This window comes from Strongylocentrotus purpuratus, unplaced genomic scaffold (genome assembly GCF_000002235.5).
Source record: "Strongylocentrotus purpuratus isolate Spur 01 unplaced genomic scaffold, Spur_5.0 spur5_contig_866, whole genome shotgun sequence".
Classification (NCBI taxonomy): Eukaryota; Metazoa; Echinodermata; class Echinoidea; order Camarodonta; family Strongylocentrotidae; genus Strongylocentrotus; species Strongylocentrotus purpuratus.
In genome coordinates, this window is record NW_022145575.1 from 411,333 (window position 1) to 425,284 (window position 13,952).

The 13,952-nt window shown below is 36.2% G+C and overlaps 1 protein-coding gene across 1 annotated transcript; it reads right to left on the reverse strand.

The window, feature by feature from the left end:
- Window positions 1–3,018: 3,018 nt before the first annotated feature.
- Window positions 3,019–13,002, reverse strand: LOC115919817 (solute carrier family 49 member 4-like). Its single transcript, XM_030974171.1, has 6 exons — window positions 12,550–13,002; window positions 11,591–11,701; window positions 10,886–10,976; window positions 9,792–9,995; window positions 7,066–7,116; window positions 3,019–3,149 (listed from the first exon to the last, which is right to left on the reverse strand). Exons 1-5 carry the CDS (start codon window positions 12,782–12,784, stop codon window positions 7,113–7,115), a joined length of 645 nt encoding a protein of 214 aa, XP_030830031.1. The 5' UTR covers window positions 12,785–13,002; the 3' UTR covers window positions 3,019–3,149; window positions 7,066–7,112.
- Between the last annotated feature and the right edge of the window lie 950 nt (window positions 13,003–13,952).

The window sequence follows — 13,952 nt, forward strand, 5'->3', positions numbered from 1 at the left end:
TCCATGAATACGACCTTCTATGACTCTGAGCATCAAGCCCTCGTCATGCCGCATTATGTGTCCAAGCCATTTCTTCTGTCTCTCTCTAATCGTTTGAATCAGCACCCGCCTTTCTTAATGATTATAGTAGTAGTAATAATAATAACAAATACTGATGATTATAATAATAGTCATAGTAATAATAATACTATACTGGGTAATAATAATAATAACAGTAATACTAGTAGATGAACAAGAAGAAGTAGAAGAAGAACAATAATTTTGGTGATATTAGTGACTATTTTCTCTATGATAGAGGTATAATACACATGCATATTACATACTTCGTGGCAGGCGCGTACGCAGGATTTTTCAAGGGGGGGTTTTAACATTTATAAATCGGTCCGAAAAATTCGCAACCACTCAGCCAGCCGCTGAATAAGCGGGGGGGGGGGGGGGGGGGGGGGGGGGGGGGGGGGGGGGGGGGGGTAAGAGGTCATTTTTTTTTTTTTTTTTTGGTCCCAAAAAAAATCGCAACGACTCAGCCGACCGCTGAATAAGCGGGGGGGGGGGGGGGGGGGGGGGGGGTTAACCCCCACCCTCCCCCCTGCATACGCGCCTGCTTCGTGGTAGAAAGAACCGGTAACAATAATAATGATTTACCTATAGGGCATCAACCATATAAATATACTCTAATGCACTAGCAATGTTTTCTATAGCTTATTTCTTTTGTAGAATTAACTGAAACAAGTAGCTAATGTTTTAGGAGAATTTGGGGATTAATTGACCTTTGATAGTTCATATATAATATAATGATATAAGGACATTTAGAAGGATTGCCTTTTGTATTTGATATTGTCAAATTTCTTTTATTACTGTACTACAACTTTGCCAAAATATACTTCAATCACTAACAAACCTATTACAGTGTATGGTGACATATATGTCCTTCATCTTTCACCAAACTAAAACAAAACTCGAGATCTATAGTGAAAATGCCACCACATTAATTCCTACTTTTCCTTACCTGCCAGTCACTGCCCCTCCAACTAATGATGCTAAATTTGTGTAAAAACCCATCCAGCCTGAGGTTGTCTAAGGATAAAACCATTTAGCAACACAAATGTTATTATCTACGTATAAATCACAATGAAGAGATTGTACTAATTATAGTAATGATATGATAGATAAATATAATAATATTACATTTTTAAAGCGCCTTTTTATTAGAATTTTCGCTTTTGAATATATTTTATTTTAAGGCTACAAATGGCTCGATCTCCATAATATTTAAGTCCAACTTAAAGTTAAGTTTGACTTGGGATCTTTGTGAAACAGCCCCAGATATTTTTTTTGCATGAAATGAGTATCTTCTTACCTGGTCAACTTTGTCACTGAAAATGGCCCCAAATTGTGATGTCCAACCATAAAACACACCAGTGATACAAGCATAAGCAATAGCAGGAATCCAGAATGATTCTTTCCTTTTAGTAAAAAGAAAAGAAATACACAAATACATGGCAATTACACACTGTTCGGAGTCTGTTTTTCTACTAAACTCTCGGAGTATAGAAAGCAAATAACTACCCTTGGTGAAGAGGATAGGGCAAACTATCACTTCCGAGGTGATCTGGATGTAGCTTTCTTTCCGGTCTAGCGCGTGCTAGACCGCGCTATCTCTCGTGGACCACCCCCAAGAGGTGCTCCAGTGGCACGCCGTTTTGGCTTGCCGTGGCTCACTGTTGGGCGGACCGAAACGACGTTGTACCTTCCACACCGCAGAGATAGCGCGGTCTAGCGCGCGGTAGACTGCGCTATCTCTGCCGGTGTGAACAGCCTCATAGTTTGCCATCGCCTGAAACCAAAAGGTGATTATTTATGCTTTATATTCCACATCAGAAACATTTCACTTCTTCCGTCATTTTAGAGCAAAAAGTAATCAATTAACAGCTAGCAAATGGTGTACGATACATATACCGTACAGTACGTGCATGCAGTATGGTGGTGTGACCATATAGTTCGCGCATGACCAAAGTTTGCGTACTAACACTAAAAGCGCTGAAAGAGGAGAGCAATACGCATATGCAGCGTATACATGGAAAGTGTGTTGCACTGTGTAGATAGTACTTCTATCTTCAGTGAAAGTGTGTTGTACTGTGTAGATAGTACTACTATCTACACAGTGCAACAAACTTTTCTTCTCCCATCAATGATTGGCGAACTTTTTTTCATCACATGATTTACTTTTGACCAATCGTAGAGCATGATTCTAATTAGTAATGGAATATAATAAAATCTGAACAGAAAGTATTTGAAGTGAATCCTGGTTATCCTAATCATAATTATTTGTGTTGAAAGTAATAAGAGCAATATTTATATTGCGCACATAATTCTCCCAGGGGATGCTCAAGATGCCTACAAAATAGTATGATTATCCTGGCTTTAACTCAGCTGCCCTAAGGCGCTTTAAGCATTCAAGGAATACATTCATAGGTAGGAAAATTAGGTGAAGAGTGGCAAATGCAGATTAGTGACTTGACACAGGACTTTAGCGCCACGACAGGACTTCAAACCGTGATCCATGTCATCCACAGTCCAGTCCACTAGACCATGACACCTCTATACTCTTCCCCCTTTTTTTAATCAACAAGGTTTAAACACACATGTGCCTTTCAACATTAGAATGCATTTGTGAGATATGTCATCAAATAATTTGAAATAAAAGCATATGACTGTATCATTCATACAACTAAAAAAAATAGAAAAAAAAGTTAATAATAAATATCTCCAATGAAAGTCAGTTATGTACAGTACATGCATCACATGCTGTAAGTACACTCCTTCAAAGGTGAATTTAACACTCTAGGTTTAACGATGATTGAACAGATTATTTGTTTAATTCTAATCTAATCTAATCTTGTCACTGAAAATTCATGATCATTAACAGAATTCATATATATATATATATATATATATATATATATGTCACTCCACCAAAAAAGTTAAAACTACATGTATATGTATACGAATTTTGACTCACTTAACTAAAGCAATAATTCCAGTTCTCATATCTTGTCTCTCCGTCACAGCCGAAGCAGTAGGTGCAGTGGCAGGTTTAGCAGGGAAGCGAATCAAAGCTACTAAAAATACCACAGCTACTGCACCAAACTCTGTTGAAAATCAATGGGGAAAATACATCAACATTAAAAATCTGATGCTTGCCATTGCTTGGTCTTTCGAACAATTTTCTGTGCAGGTTTCAAAACTCGCACAAATGATGTAAGAGGCTGGTTTGGCTCATCTGAAGGCATCATTGAGAATGTGGTCAAGCAAAGCTTTAAAGCCTGTCTGCACTAGTTTGGCCAAGGGGATTAGACCTCCCTGCAAGGTCACTGACAGGTGGTTATCTCATCAAATCAGCTTTCAATTAAAAAGAGGGACCAACAGGCACCGATTGGCATTGTTTGCTATATAGAGGGCGCAAGTAGCTATAAGTAGTGTAGTGCATGGGGGCTTTATTAAAACCTACATCACTTAGCTACTTCTGCATACACCATCTAGGTTAACTTCAAATCAATCATCAATGCTGTCATGTAAAGGTACAGAAGATATTTTTAACTTGATTTAGATTTCTACCATAGTTCAAGCGGAACCGTATAATACTCTATTGCACTGCTGGCATCATTCAATGAAACCTAAATTTTGTCAATATCATGAAGTGTTCTTGCATATCTCTTTATCATTATCAAATATATTTTGAAATATAAAGATAACAAAACATACTGTTTCATGAGTATTTCTGCAATTTGCAATAACTACACTCAGCAAAACAGAAAGTGGGTACTCTCTATCGTTCAATATTTCAATAAAAATCATCAATTAAATATAATGAAAGCTATATCAAATTAAAGAAAATTTGATACTCTACCAACTGTTGTGTTGTGGGTTGGAAACTAGTAACTATTAGGCTAAATAAATATGAGTATAGAGACATCAACAAAATGGAGCCTGCAGAAAAACGTGTGGTTGCTTAATTGGTAATTTAACCCAGACTGTCTGAACATGTGCATATTACATATGTGCATCAATCTGTGTACAGAATAATATTTGTCTGCAGTACGATTGTATAGCAGGCAAATGTTGTTTGTATCGTTAATGAATGCATACTTATGTTGGGTTCGGGGCTGTTGCCCTGGTGGAATGTAATTTGCATAGGCATGCAGCTCGTACAGGTGTGGGAGCTAATTCTGCCACAGACACCAGGTCGTGGCATGAATTAGTGTGTAATTGAATCATTCTAGCTTGAACTTTCAACAAGACAACTTTTATTTACAATGAAAGTGCGATGTGAAATGTTGGGTCTTAAGGTTTTCCAGAGTTTTTGTTTTCGTTGAATTTTACCTCTGGTTTTTTACCCTGGACCAGTTGGTCCAGTTTCCTTAACATGAAGGAAACAAGAAGAAATATGTTTTGTTAAACATTCATACTGAATAAACGGCTGGCTCCCAGTAGTCGTTGTCAGGCTATCCCACAATAACTGAAGTGTATTATATTGTGTTATTTGTTTGTAAGAGGGATGACAGACGAAATATATGTGAAGTTATAGGACAGACCAGAAAACCCTTGCACATGCACATTTGCCTTCACTTGCAATGTGTGTATACATGTGTACATTGTACATCTTATGAATAACCATGAGCAGTGCCTAGCTATACAGCTGCACTCTGCATATATTCTAAGTTTCAATGGCATATAGTTTCAATGCACCTGTTTCTAAACATAACACCAACATCAACTTTTGAACTTGCATGTTTGGATGGGCACAATCATGTAACCTTTGGTAGGTCTGACTAAGAAATTTGCAAAAATGGAGCAACTGGCCGTTCAAATTGTAATGAATATTATGATGTGCATCTGTAAGACAATCTTGATCAACGATGAAATCAAAGAATGAGAAATAATGAGGAGGATTATTTGAGCTCTGGATGTCAATTGTAGCCCGAGTCTCAGGACTCGATCCATAGTCTTAACAAGGACGGTAAAGATGCCTCTCCTTTCCACCAAAGATCGTGGACGAGCAATAGGATGTACCTCCAATGCTCATCAACATTTAAATGGCTAGATCGATGCCCCATATTTTTGCAATTTTTCTTTCTGAGATTAATTTATCATAAAATACCTATATGCTCACTCATGCATGGATGGTATGATTAGTTGCATATCATCTTTTAAAAAAAGAAGGATAAATTCATATTTATTTTGATATATAAATTAGAAGTTGATACCAAATATTCATTTGGAATTCTTAACTGTAAACATAACTGTAAACATAGACATAATCCCTAAAATTTATCAAATAAAATGATTTTTTTTTCCAGCTACATTGGCTAAAATGTAAAAGGTATAATACCATACACTGATATGGATAGAAGTGTAATAAACTAATCAAAGAACTGGGCATCATATATCAAAACCAAATGCTATTTTACTAGGTTTCAGATACTGCCATACCGCAATACTGTTTGCTCCAAATTTTTGCCAGACACAAAAGTATTACTCTGGGCGCGAAGGTCTGTTCTCTGTCTAGTCTAGCCTAGTCTCTTTTAATTTTTTTTTTTAGTCTATTGTGCAACAGTCCTTGACTTCAAGTAGCTAAAGCCAGACACAAAATGCATTCAAATCACTTCATATCATTCAATGAAGAGGTCATCCATCAAAAGCCGACATGTACTTATTCTATATGTAGAATATGGGAATGGTGCTGGTAGCTTGGTAATCACACCACTGCAAATCTCTGCAACTTTGCTATTGGCAGCCCCCACAGATTGTTATTCATGCTGTTACTGATATATTAATATCATCTGTAGTCTTGTGATCATATATCATTTCGTTTGGTGACTTATATGTGAACCTGGAGCCCTGAATGGATAAGGTCTTCTGTTTTTTCTCTCTTTTTCACCTCTTCCCTTTTTCTTTCTCTCTATCCCGGTGCTCCTTTTTTAACACATATATTAATACATTGTAATTTGTATTGCTATCGTACTGTACAATTGTATATATTGTTGATTATAAGTAACTTGCATGCCTCCTAACCCACTGGGTTGACAGGCCTATTTGTTTGTGCATGATGTCTAATAAAGACGTGATTTACCATCATATTGTCCATAGAATTCCTACTTTTTGATCCTAAGAATTTGATTTTCCAGCACCAAGGTCAGACAAACAGCCTATTTCAATAAATTGTTGTCAATTATGAATTTCTGTGAATACGACAATTACAAAACGATCCCAAAAAAAATTGTCGTGTTTGTGTCTAACTTTTTTTTCCTATGACCTTGAGTTAAGTGGCTTCATGACTAAACTGCACTCGCTAGTCAGGCATAAAACTCTATTCGAATCCCTCTTTATCTGTGGTTATTAAAGTCTAAGCTAGGCATCTTGTGCGTGAATGCTGCAATTCACAATTATTGTATTAAGCTGCTATACTTCATTGCATTTTATATTGTTTGGTGCAGATTAAAGGTCATCCATAAAAAGCATTGTGCATGTACTTTTTTTAGTATAGTATTATGCATAGAATTCTTAGTTTTTTTTGTTCATAAAAATTGCACTCCCAGGCCAGAGGCACACCCTATTCAATAAATTGTCTTCAGTGCACGGACCCAAGATATTGTTATGTTTCTGACCCAATTTTAGATGGGAGATTTTTTTCCATAACCTGAAGATTTTATGACTAACTTGAACCAAAGTTCAGAAATTCTGCACTGAAAATGGATGCTTCATATAGGTAGAAATGCAATCTGTATAGTGTCCCATGTTACTCCTTTAATTTTGTTGTTGTTGAATTGAAGCAAATTACACTTTGATAAAAGTGTTTCTCATGTAATAGCTGAAGACACAAATGGCTTAATTTGGACACAGAGTTGATATGATGTTTAGAAGCATATTACACCTTTTATAACAACATCTCACTTTGAATGTGATTATTTGGTGGAATTGTAAACTAAAATTAAAATTAAAATAAGAATAAAACAAAAACAAAAATAAATGCAAAAATAAAACAAATATAATGCTCGGTGAACTCACCTACATACATAAGCTTTCGAATTTCCTGTAGATGCTCTTGATTTTCATCATCTGTAAACAAAACAGTTGACCATTTTTATTTAAACAATCAAAATACTACAAAACATTTTGAATGGCTAATCTTGGTTTCCTGTTCTTAAAGTATATCATCTCATCAAGTTTTAATTGCAGACTTTGATTGAGGCTTTTAATGTGTTTCCTATAAAACTGAAGTTAAGTTGCTCAAAAGAAATAAGGGGTCGTTTCCAATTAACCGAAGGCATATTATAGAAACAGATTAATTCTTCATGTATCGACCTCAATGCAAAATTATAATTTTGCCTGATATGACTTCATAATAGTCTGATTATTGTCATACAATGATATTATCTTTAACCCTTTATGGAAAGAATTTATCTTTAGGGTTAAATTAATCACATATTGTTATTCAAATGGGCAACATTAATGTTTTCTGTGATTGCTACCTCTTTAAAAGAAATGTTATGTCTCTGAAAACCATATATATTTGCAAGAATGTCAAATATTGGAGAATGGCCTAGTTTGATTGAATAACAATGAATTTGAATTTTTAAATGTGTTGCCAATTCAAGAATTTAACGGCTTATTTTCCTTTAAAACTTCCTGGCATCACACGCAATAAGGTCATGCAACAAAAATGGTTACGTATATTGCGCACAGAATTATTGCCAGTTTTCCTAGTGCATCAGGTATATATCAAAAGTTATTGAGCCAAAAACCACAAAATGTGGAATAATTGTCTCGAAAGGGTAAAAGTCAAAGCTCACACCTATGTAATATTCATCAGAATAATTCCCACTATACGTTGTCAGTGGGGATCTATGCAAGAGAAAAATAAAAAGAACAATGTCATTTCTTCTCTGCTTAATAACCATAACAGGAAAATATATACAGTCAAGCCTGTGTTTAGTTGCCACATCAGTATAAAGGCCACCTGTAGACAGTGGCCATGCAGTTTGTATCCCTTGAGATAGAAATGTGTGTTGAACAACCTGTCTAGAATGACTTCTCTGTCTACAGTGGCCACTTTTTGTGTTTCCATAAGGTGGCCTTAATAGACAGGTTTGTATTTACGATCAAAGAGACCGCTGCTCCAAATCAATTAAGCTTCACGCAGCTTTATGCTATCGAGAAGTTAAGAATAACAAGACAGTAACTGCTTGCTTTAAAGTATATATCAAGGTACCGGTATGTGTGCATTTCTTTACATAAGAATCCCTTTCAAGGGTAATTCTGAGGAGTTACTTACACCAACCGCGTGCCATTAACTGCGACTGTTTAGCAAACATTGGAACATGACTAATAATGATATTTTACAATATGTGTAATGCAGCACATCGTGATTAATGCCACTTCAAAAGAGCTAGCTGTGAATGCTATTGATAGAAGCTGGTAGCTCTTGATAGTTTTATTTTACATTTTCCTATTTTGCACATCACAATGCTTACTATCTGCTTACTCATTAGTATATGTGCTTCAAATGTGCTTTGCAAATTATTGACATAAACTGAGGCAGCTGTTATCAGCACAGAGTAAAAAGGAAGATAAAAGAAAGTTGTTGCCCACTCCATCTTAGAACATATATGCTTCAGGCAGGGATTTTAACGCACATCTCATATATTCTATATTTTTACAAAGTGAACCAAGTAACATTTGTTTCTGGTTGGCTATAAACAATGTGTGGCGGTTCCCAGCATTTCTCATGAATAAAAATGACTGTTTTTTCCCTGATGGAGTCTCAAAATTGCAGGATCACTATTTCATTATATTCCCATTTGGCTTTTAGTATAGAGGTATAGAGTTAGATTTCACAGGTCATGCACCTAATCCCCTTGGCTACAGAGACAAGAAAAGGTATATACGTATATATTACACACTAAAAAGAAAGGAAGAAAACACCCCAAACAACTCACATAGGTAATCTTCTACTGTGTGGACACAAGATATTAGACAGACTACTTTCTTTTAAGGCCAGTGCCAAAGCTATTCCCTGCTTTTTACATGATTTAAGTGTTTTTTTCTTCATATTTCCTGGGTGGCGGGAGTGGCTCGACGTTTCGAACAGGTTGACTATCCGTCGTCAGGAGTGGAGAATAGCTTGCGTGCGTGAGCTTAAGTCACCGTAATGAACTTGTTTTCCCTGATTTCCAGGATAGCTGGGAACCCTGTGTGTGGAATCTCTGAATTTCTGGTGGCAGCGGTGGGATATGTATGAATCTCTGCCCTTACAAATGACCCATGAATCAAACTCTCAACTGAGATAAAGTGATTGATATCTAAGGAACCATTATACAGGGGTGATAGTGAGCACTAAGAACAATTTTTTTTTTCCTCAACCACCTGCGCCCCGTGAGTAAAAAAAAAAAAAAAAACAGATTCAGGAAGAAAAAAATGGCATCTAAATAACAATATTCCCCGTCTTTTGAGTAAAAAAATTGGGAAAAAAAAAAATTGGGAAAAAAATAATCAGGAAACCGATTTAAATCGGGTAATTATCAGGCCTGAGTACACCACATTAATGCTCACTTGACTACGATGCAAGCCAATAAAGTTCTCAAAACATTTCCCTATTCTCACCACTGCCAGAAAATGTAATAATCCATCACAGTCATATATTCTACACTGCAGTGTTTAGTCATTCAATACTGCATTATCATGTTACCCTGCAGTTCAGATTTATTATAATGGCTGAACTACATGTCACATACCCAGTTGTTGGACTGTGAATTTCTGTCACAATGGCTGGTCCGATGACAAAGGAGGCTGCAAGTCCAAGGTACGGCGAAGTAGCTGAGAGGGCCGTTGCTGTGGTACGTTCATTAGTTGGAAACCAGGTGGCAGATATACTCGTGACTGCTGCCATCAAGACTGGCCCAGACAGTCCTATGAAGATGTGCCCAATGTTCATGGTCCTGTATTGCAAAAAGATAATTTAAAGAAACAAATAGATTTCCAAGCCATGTCATTTCTTTCAAAAATGTATTTTTATACATATATTCCTCACATGGGATCTAAATTGGCAGTGGCGTTTCAGACTTCAGCCACATATCTATCAAAGATAACAGCAGTGCATATATTGGTCAATAGTTTTGTAAGGCTTCATTGATGAATTTCGAGATACATGTACATAATAATGCACTCATTACCCCCTTAATTGTCCTACATTTGAAAGGTTTTTTGTTTTGTTTTATATGGTTTGGGGTTTATTCTGCAAAGTGCCCCACCCTTAATTGCTCTTCATTGAAATATACTGGTACTAGCATGTCCAACATAGCATGTCATAAGAAGAAGGACAGGGTCAAATCAGGAGTTAAATTGATCAATCTGATAAAAAGTCACTAATAAACTATTGTGTATATTAGGTTTCTTGACCACAACATTACAATGTCTACCATTTGATAAATTGATTGTTTCTGACAAATCTGTCTTTAGAACATAATTATATGGTTAAGCTGAACATTTTGGGCTAGCTAGGTGTGTTAATTGGGCTACATCAGTTAATTTTACCTGAAAAATGACAATATGGTGGAGTACTGGTGTTGTCATGGAATTTGTAGGGTGTCCAGTACAAAGGTCAAATGTAAAAATGTCAGAGGTAGATACAGTTGGACAGGAAATAAAATGTCAAGAGGGGGAGCTGAATAGCACAGGTGAAAATAACTAAGGTATATAATAAAGACAAAGATAGAAAAAAATTCATAGTAAAAAAGATGGTGGTACAAAATAACAGAGGTAAAATTGTCAAAGCTAAAAACGTTAGAGACAAAAAAGGTAAAGTTAAAAGCTTTTTGATTGTTCATACCATTTCATCATAGCTATGGATACAGGGATACATCTTATACCACATCCAATGAAAAGAAGTCCACCAGAAATCAGAACTGATATACGAAGACCTGCAAAATATATTACAATACAAGGATTATACAGCACTGTTTTTTTGAAGTATGGATACATGCAAATGCATTGTACAGTAAGGCATCATGTAAATAAAGTAAATAGAGGTAATCAATTGCCTGATTTTAGGCTGATTTTTAACTAATTTCTCCAAAAAAAGATGGTGGTACAAAATAACAAAGGTAAAATTGTCACAGCTAAAAACGTTAGAGATAAAAATGGTAAAGTTAAAAGTTCTTTGATTGTTCAAACTTGCTGAGGAATAAATGACATAATATAAGTACCCTTTAACAGCCCAAAATCTGACGCTATTGTTTTTTAATCTTTTGACATCAACAGTGTGGTAATTAAGAAAGAAGCAATCATATAGGCTAAATATTTTTACACACACACCATAAATATCCATAGTATAACACATCAAAGACATTTATAAGGATAATATTTAAACTTTATAATGGGTCTTTTTCTTTCTCTCTATTTTGATATATTTCCCCCTCTTCTTTGTACAATTGGATTGAGAAGGCTTGTGCCTTCTTGTATAGTTACAGGGCAAAGGGGTCACACATATTTTAGGGATATCATTTAAAAAAAAATGAATGGTGGATATACTGACCTTTGGCATGAAGAAGCCATGAAAAGAAGAAAGCAGATGTGAGAAATGAAATGGGGCCCCAGTTGGCTAGCAGAGCAAATTGACCTGGACCCCACTGCAGAACCTCAGAAGCTACTTACATGTACGTGCAAACAAAGAAGAACAATCGTTGAAAACATCATATTGATAAAATACGGTAAGTGAACTGATCGAGATAGGATATCAGTTTGACCTGAGATAGGAATTTGACCTCTGATTACATACCCAGGCCATGTCCAGTATACACACATAAACACCCTGATTGACCGGACCAATATTAGCTTGCTATTAAGGATGGATTTCCATTTTGAAACGAAGCATTAATTAGCATGCAGGCTTACAGTGGTATTACATTTCAATAAATTGTCTTGTGTATATTGTGGTCTTAACACTAATCCACAACATATTTTTCAAATGAAAATTTTGTTGAGGTGATTTAAATTTCACTAATATGTAACTTTCAGAATATACGGTCAAATCTGCCTAAGCAGCCACCTCTATAAAGACCACCTGTCCATAGTGGTCACTTATTTGCTTCCTATAGGGGCAAATGTGTTTCGTAGAACCTGTTTAGAAAGTTTTAAAATTTCCATTAGATGGCCTACATAAAAAGGTTTAATGTATGAAGCCTAGACAGGCTTCTGGCCAGGAATTAATTCACAATTGAATGTCCTAATTGAAAAATAGGATGTCCCAAGAAGGTAGCCTATGAAATAATGTTGATTAAAAGAAATAATGTGGCATCTTCCTCAAGGAAAGCAGGACACCCTCTGTGATAATTGAGCCCAAGCTTGGGTGAAAATAAAAAAGTATATAAATTTGCTTTTGCTTCTACTTCAAATAAAAAGTTCCAAATAAAATGAATTACTTTGTGTCCTTGACAACCCTCATTGCATTTGTTTCTGAATATTTAAGTCCCATGAATTCAAATCTTGTCTTACCTGTGTCTTGTATAGGTCCCCAGGTATTCCAATTACACAAGTAGAGAAGGGCTAAAGCTGAGAAAATGCCCAAAATGTACCATCTTTCTTTATAAATGATGTACTCCTTGTTGAGCGACCGAGTAGGAGCATTAACTCGCGTTCTCTTCAGGTCTTCTTCACTATCTTCTCCTGTTCCATCTAAAAGGTGTTCCCTCTCCATGTCGCCTCGATTTGAATTAATAAACCCAGACATGACTCATAGATTGATAGATATCGTTGTCTCCGATTGGTCTCGATGACGGAGCAAGTCTTGAACGTATCACAAGAGAAACATCCAAGCATTGAGAGCAACACGTGTAACAGAATCAATAGTCAGGTAGGACAAGCCTAAATAAATAAAAAAGGTGAAATTCTAAAATTAAAATTCCAAACAAGTTTTAAGATTTGTGAGGTTGCAGGGCAAAACATTACATCTAATAAAGAGAAGAAAAAAAAGGAACAAATCCTAATGTAATCATGAAAAACTGAAAAGACCTTTAATAAGAAACGTAATTATATCAACTATAAATGCAAGTGAGTGGAGGGAGGGGGGGGGGAGCTTCATGAGAAACATAGGAAAGAGTTGCTCTTTGTCGCTTTATTAATAGGGGCACATGTAATGGAGAAAGGAAAAGTGGGGGGGGGGGCACTTGAGAGAAGGGAAAAGGACACTTATAATAAAAGAAAAGGAGCAAGTGTCAAAGTAGAAAAAGGGCAATTATCAGAGGTGAAAAAGGCACTTATGAGAATGGAAAAGGAGCACTTGTCAAAGGAAAATGGGCGTTTATCAGATTGAATAGGAGCATTTATCAGAGGTGCAAAAGGGGTATTCATGAAAAGGGGAAGCACTCTTATAAAAGAAGTACAAGGGGGCACTTATCAGAAGGACATAGGAAACTTTTTATAAATGAAAAAAGGGCACTTATCAGAGGTGAAAAGGGGCACTCATCAGAAACGAAAAGAAGCACTTATTACAAAGGTAAAGGGGCACTTGTCAAAGAAATGGGCACCTCTAAGATTTAAATAGGGGTACATGTAATTATCAGAGATAAAGGAACACTTTTCAAAAGTGAAAAATGGTATTTCTCATACCTGAAAAGGGGCACTCATCTGAAGGAAAATATGTACTCTTTAGAAAGGAAAAATGGACAGGCTTTGAAATTGAAGGGGCACTTATCAGAGGTGAAGAGCTGAATTTATGAGAAGGGGAAGGGCTTTTCATGAAAAGCTAAATGGGCACTAATCAGATTGAAAAAGGGGGCACGTGTCGAAATAAAACGGGCCTTTGTCAGAGGTGAAAAGGCGCACTCATTAGAAATGAAATGGAGCACTTATCAGAAGGAAAGGGGCACTTATCAAAGAAAAACAGGCACCTCTCAGAT

What these genes read in the sequence shown, in the direction of transcription:
- LOC115919817 (XM_030974171.1), bottom strand. Translation starts at nt 12,784, where the DNA reads ATGTCTGGGTTTATTAATTCAAATCGAGGCGACATGGAGAGGGAACAC. An exon ending in ATGGCTTCTTCATGCCAAAG is followed by an intron (nt 10,977 to 11,590) that starts GTCAGTATATCC and finishes TATATTTTGCAG; the next exon opens with GTCTTCGTATATCAGTTCTG. An exon ending in TCCATAGCTATGATGAAATG is followed by an intron (nt 9,996 to 10,885) that starts GTATGAACAATC and finishes TTTGCAATACAG; the next exon opens with GACCATGAACATTGGGCACA.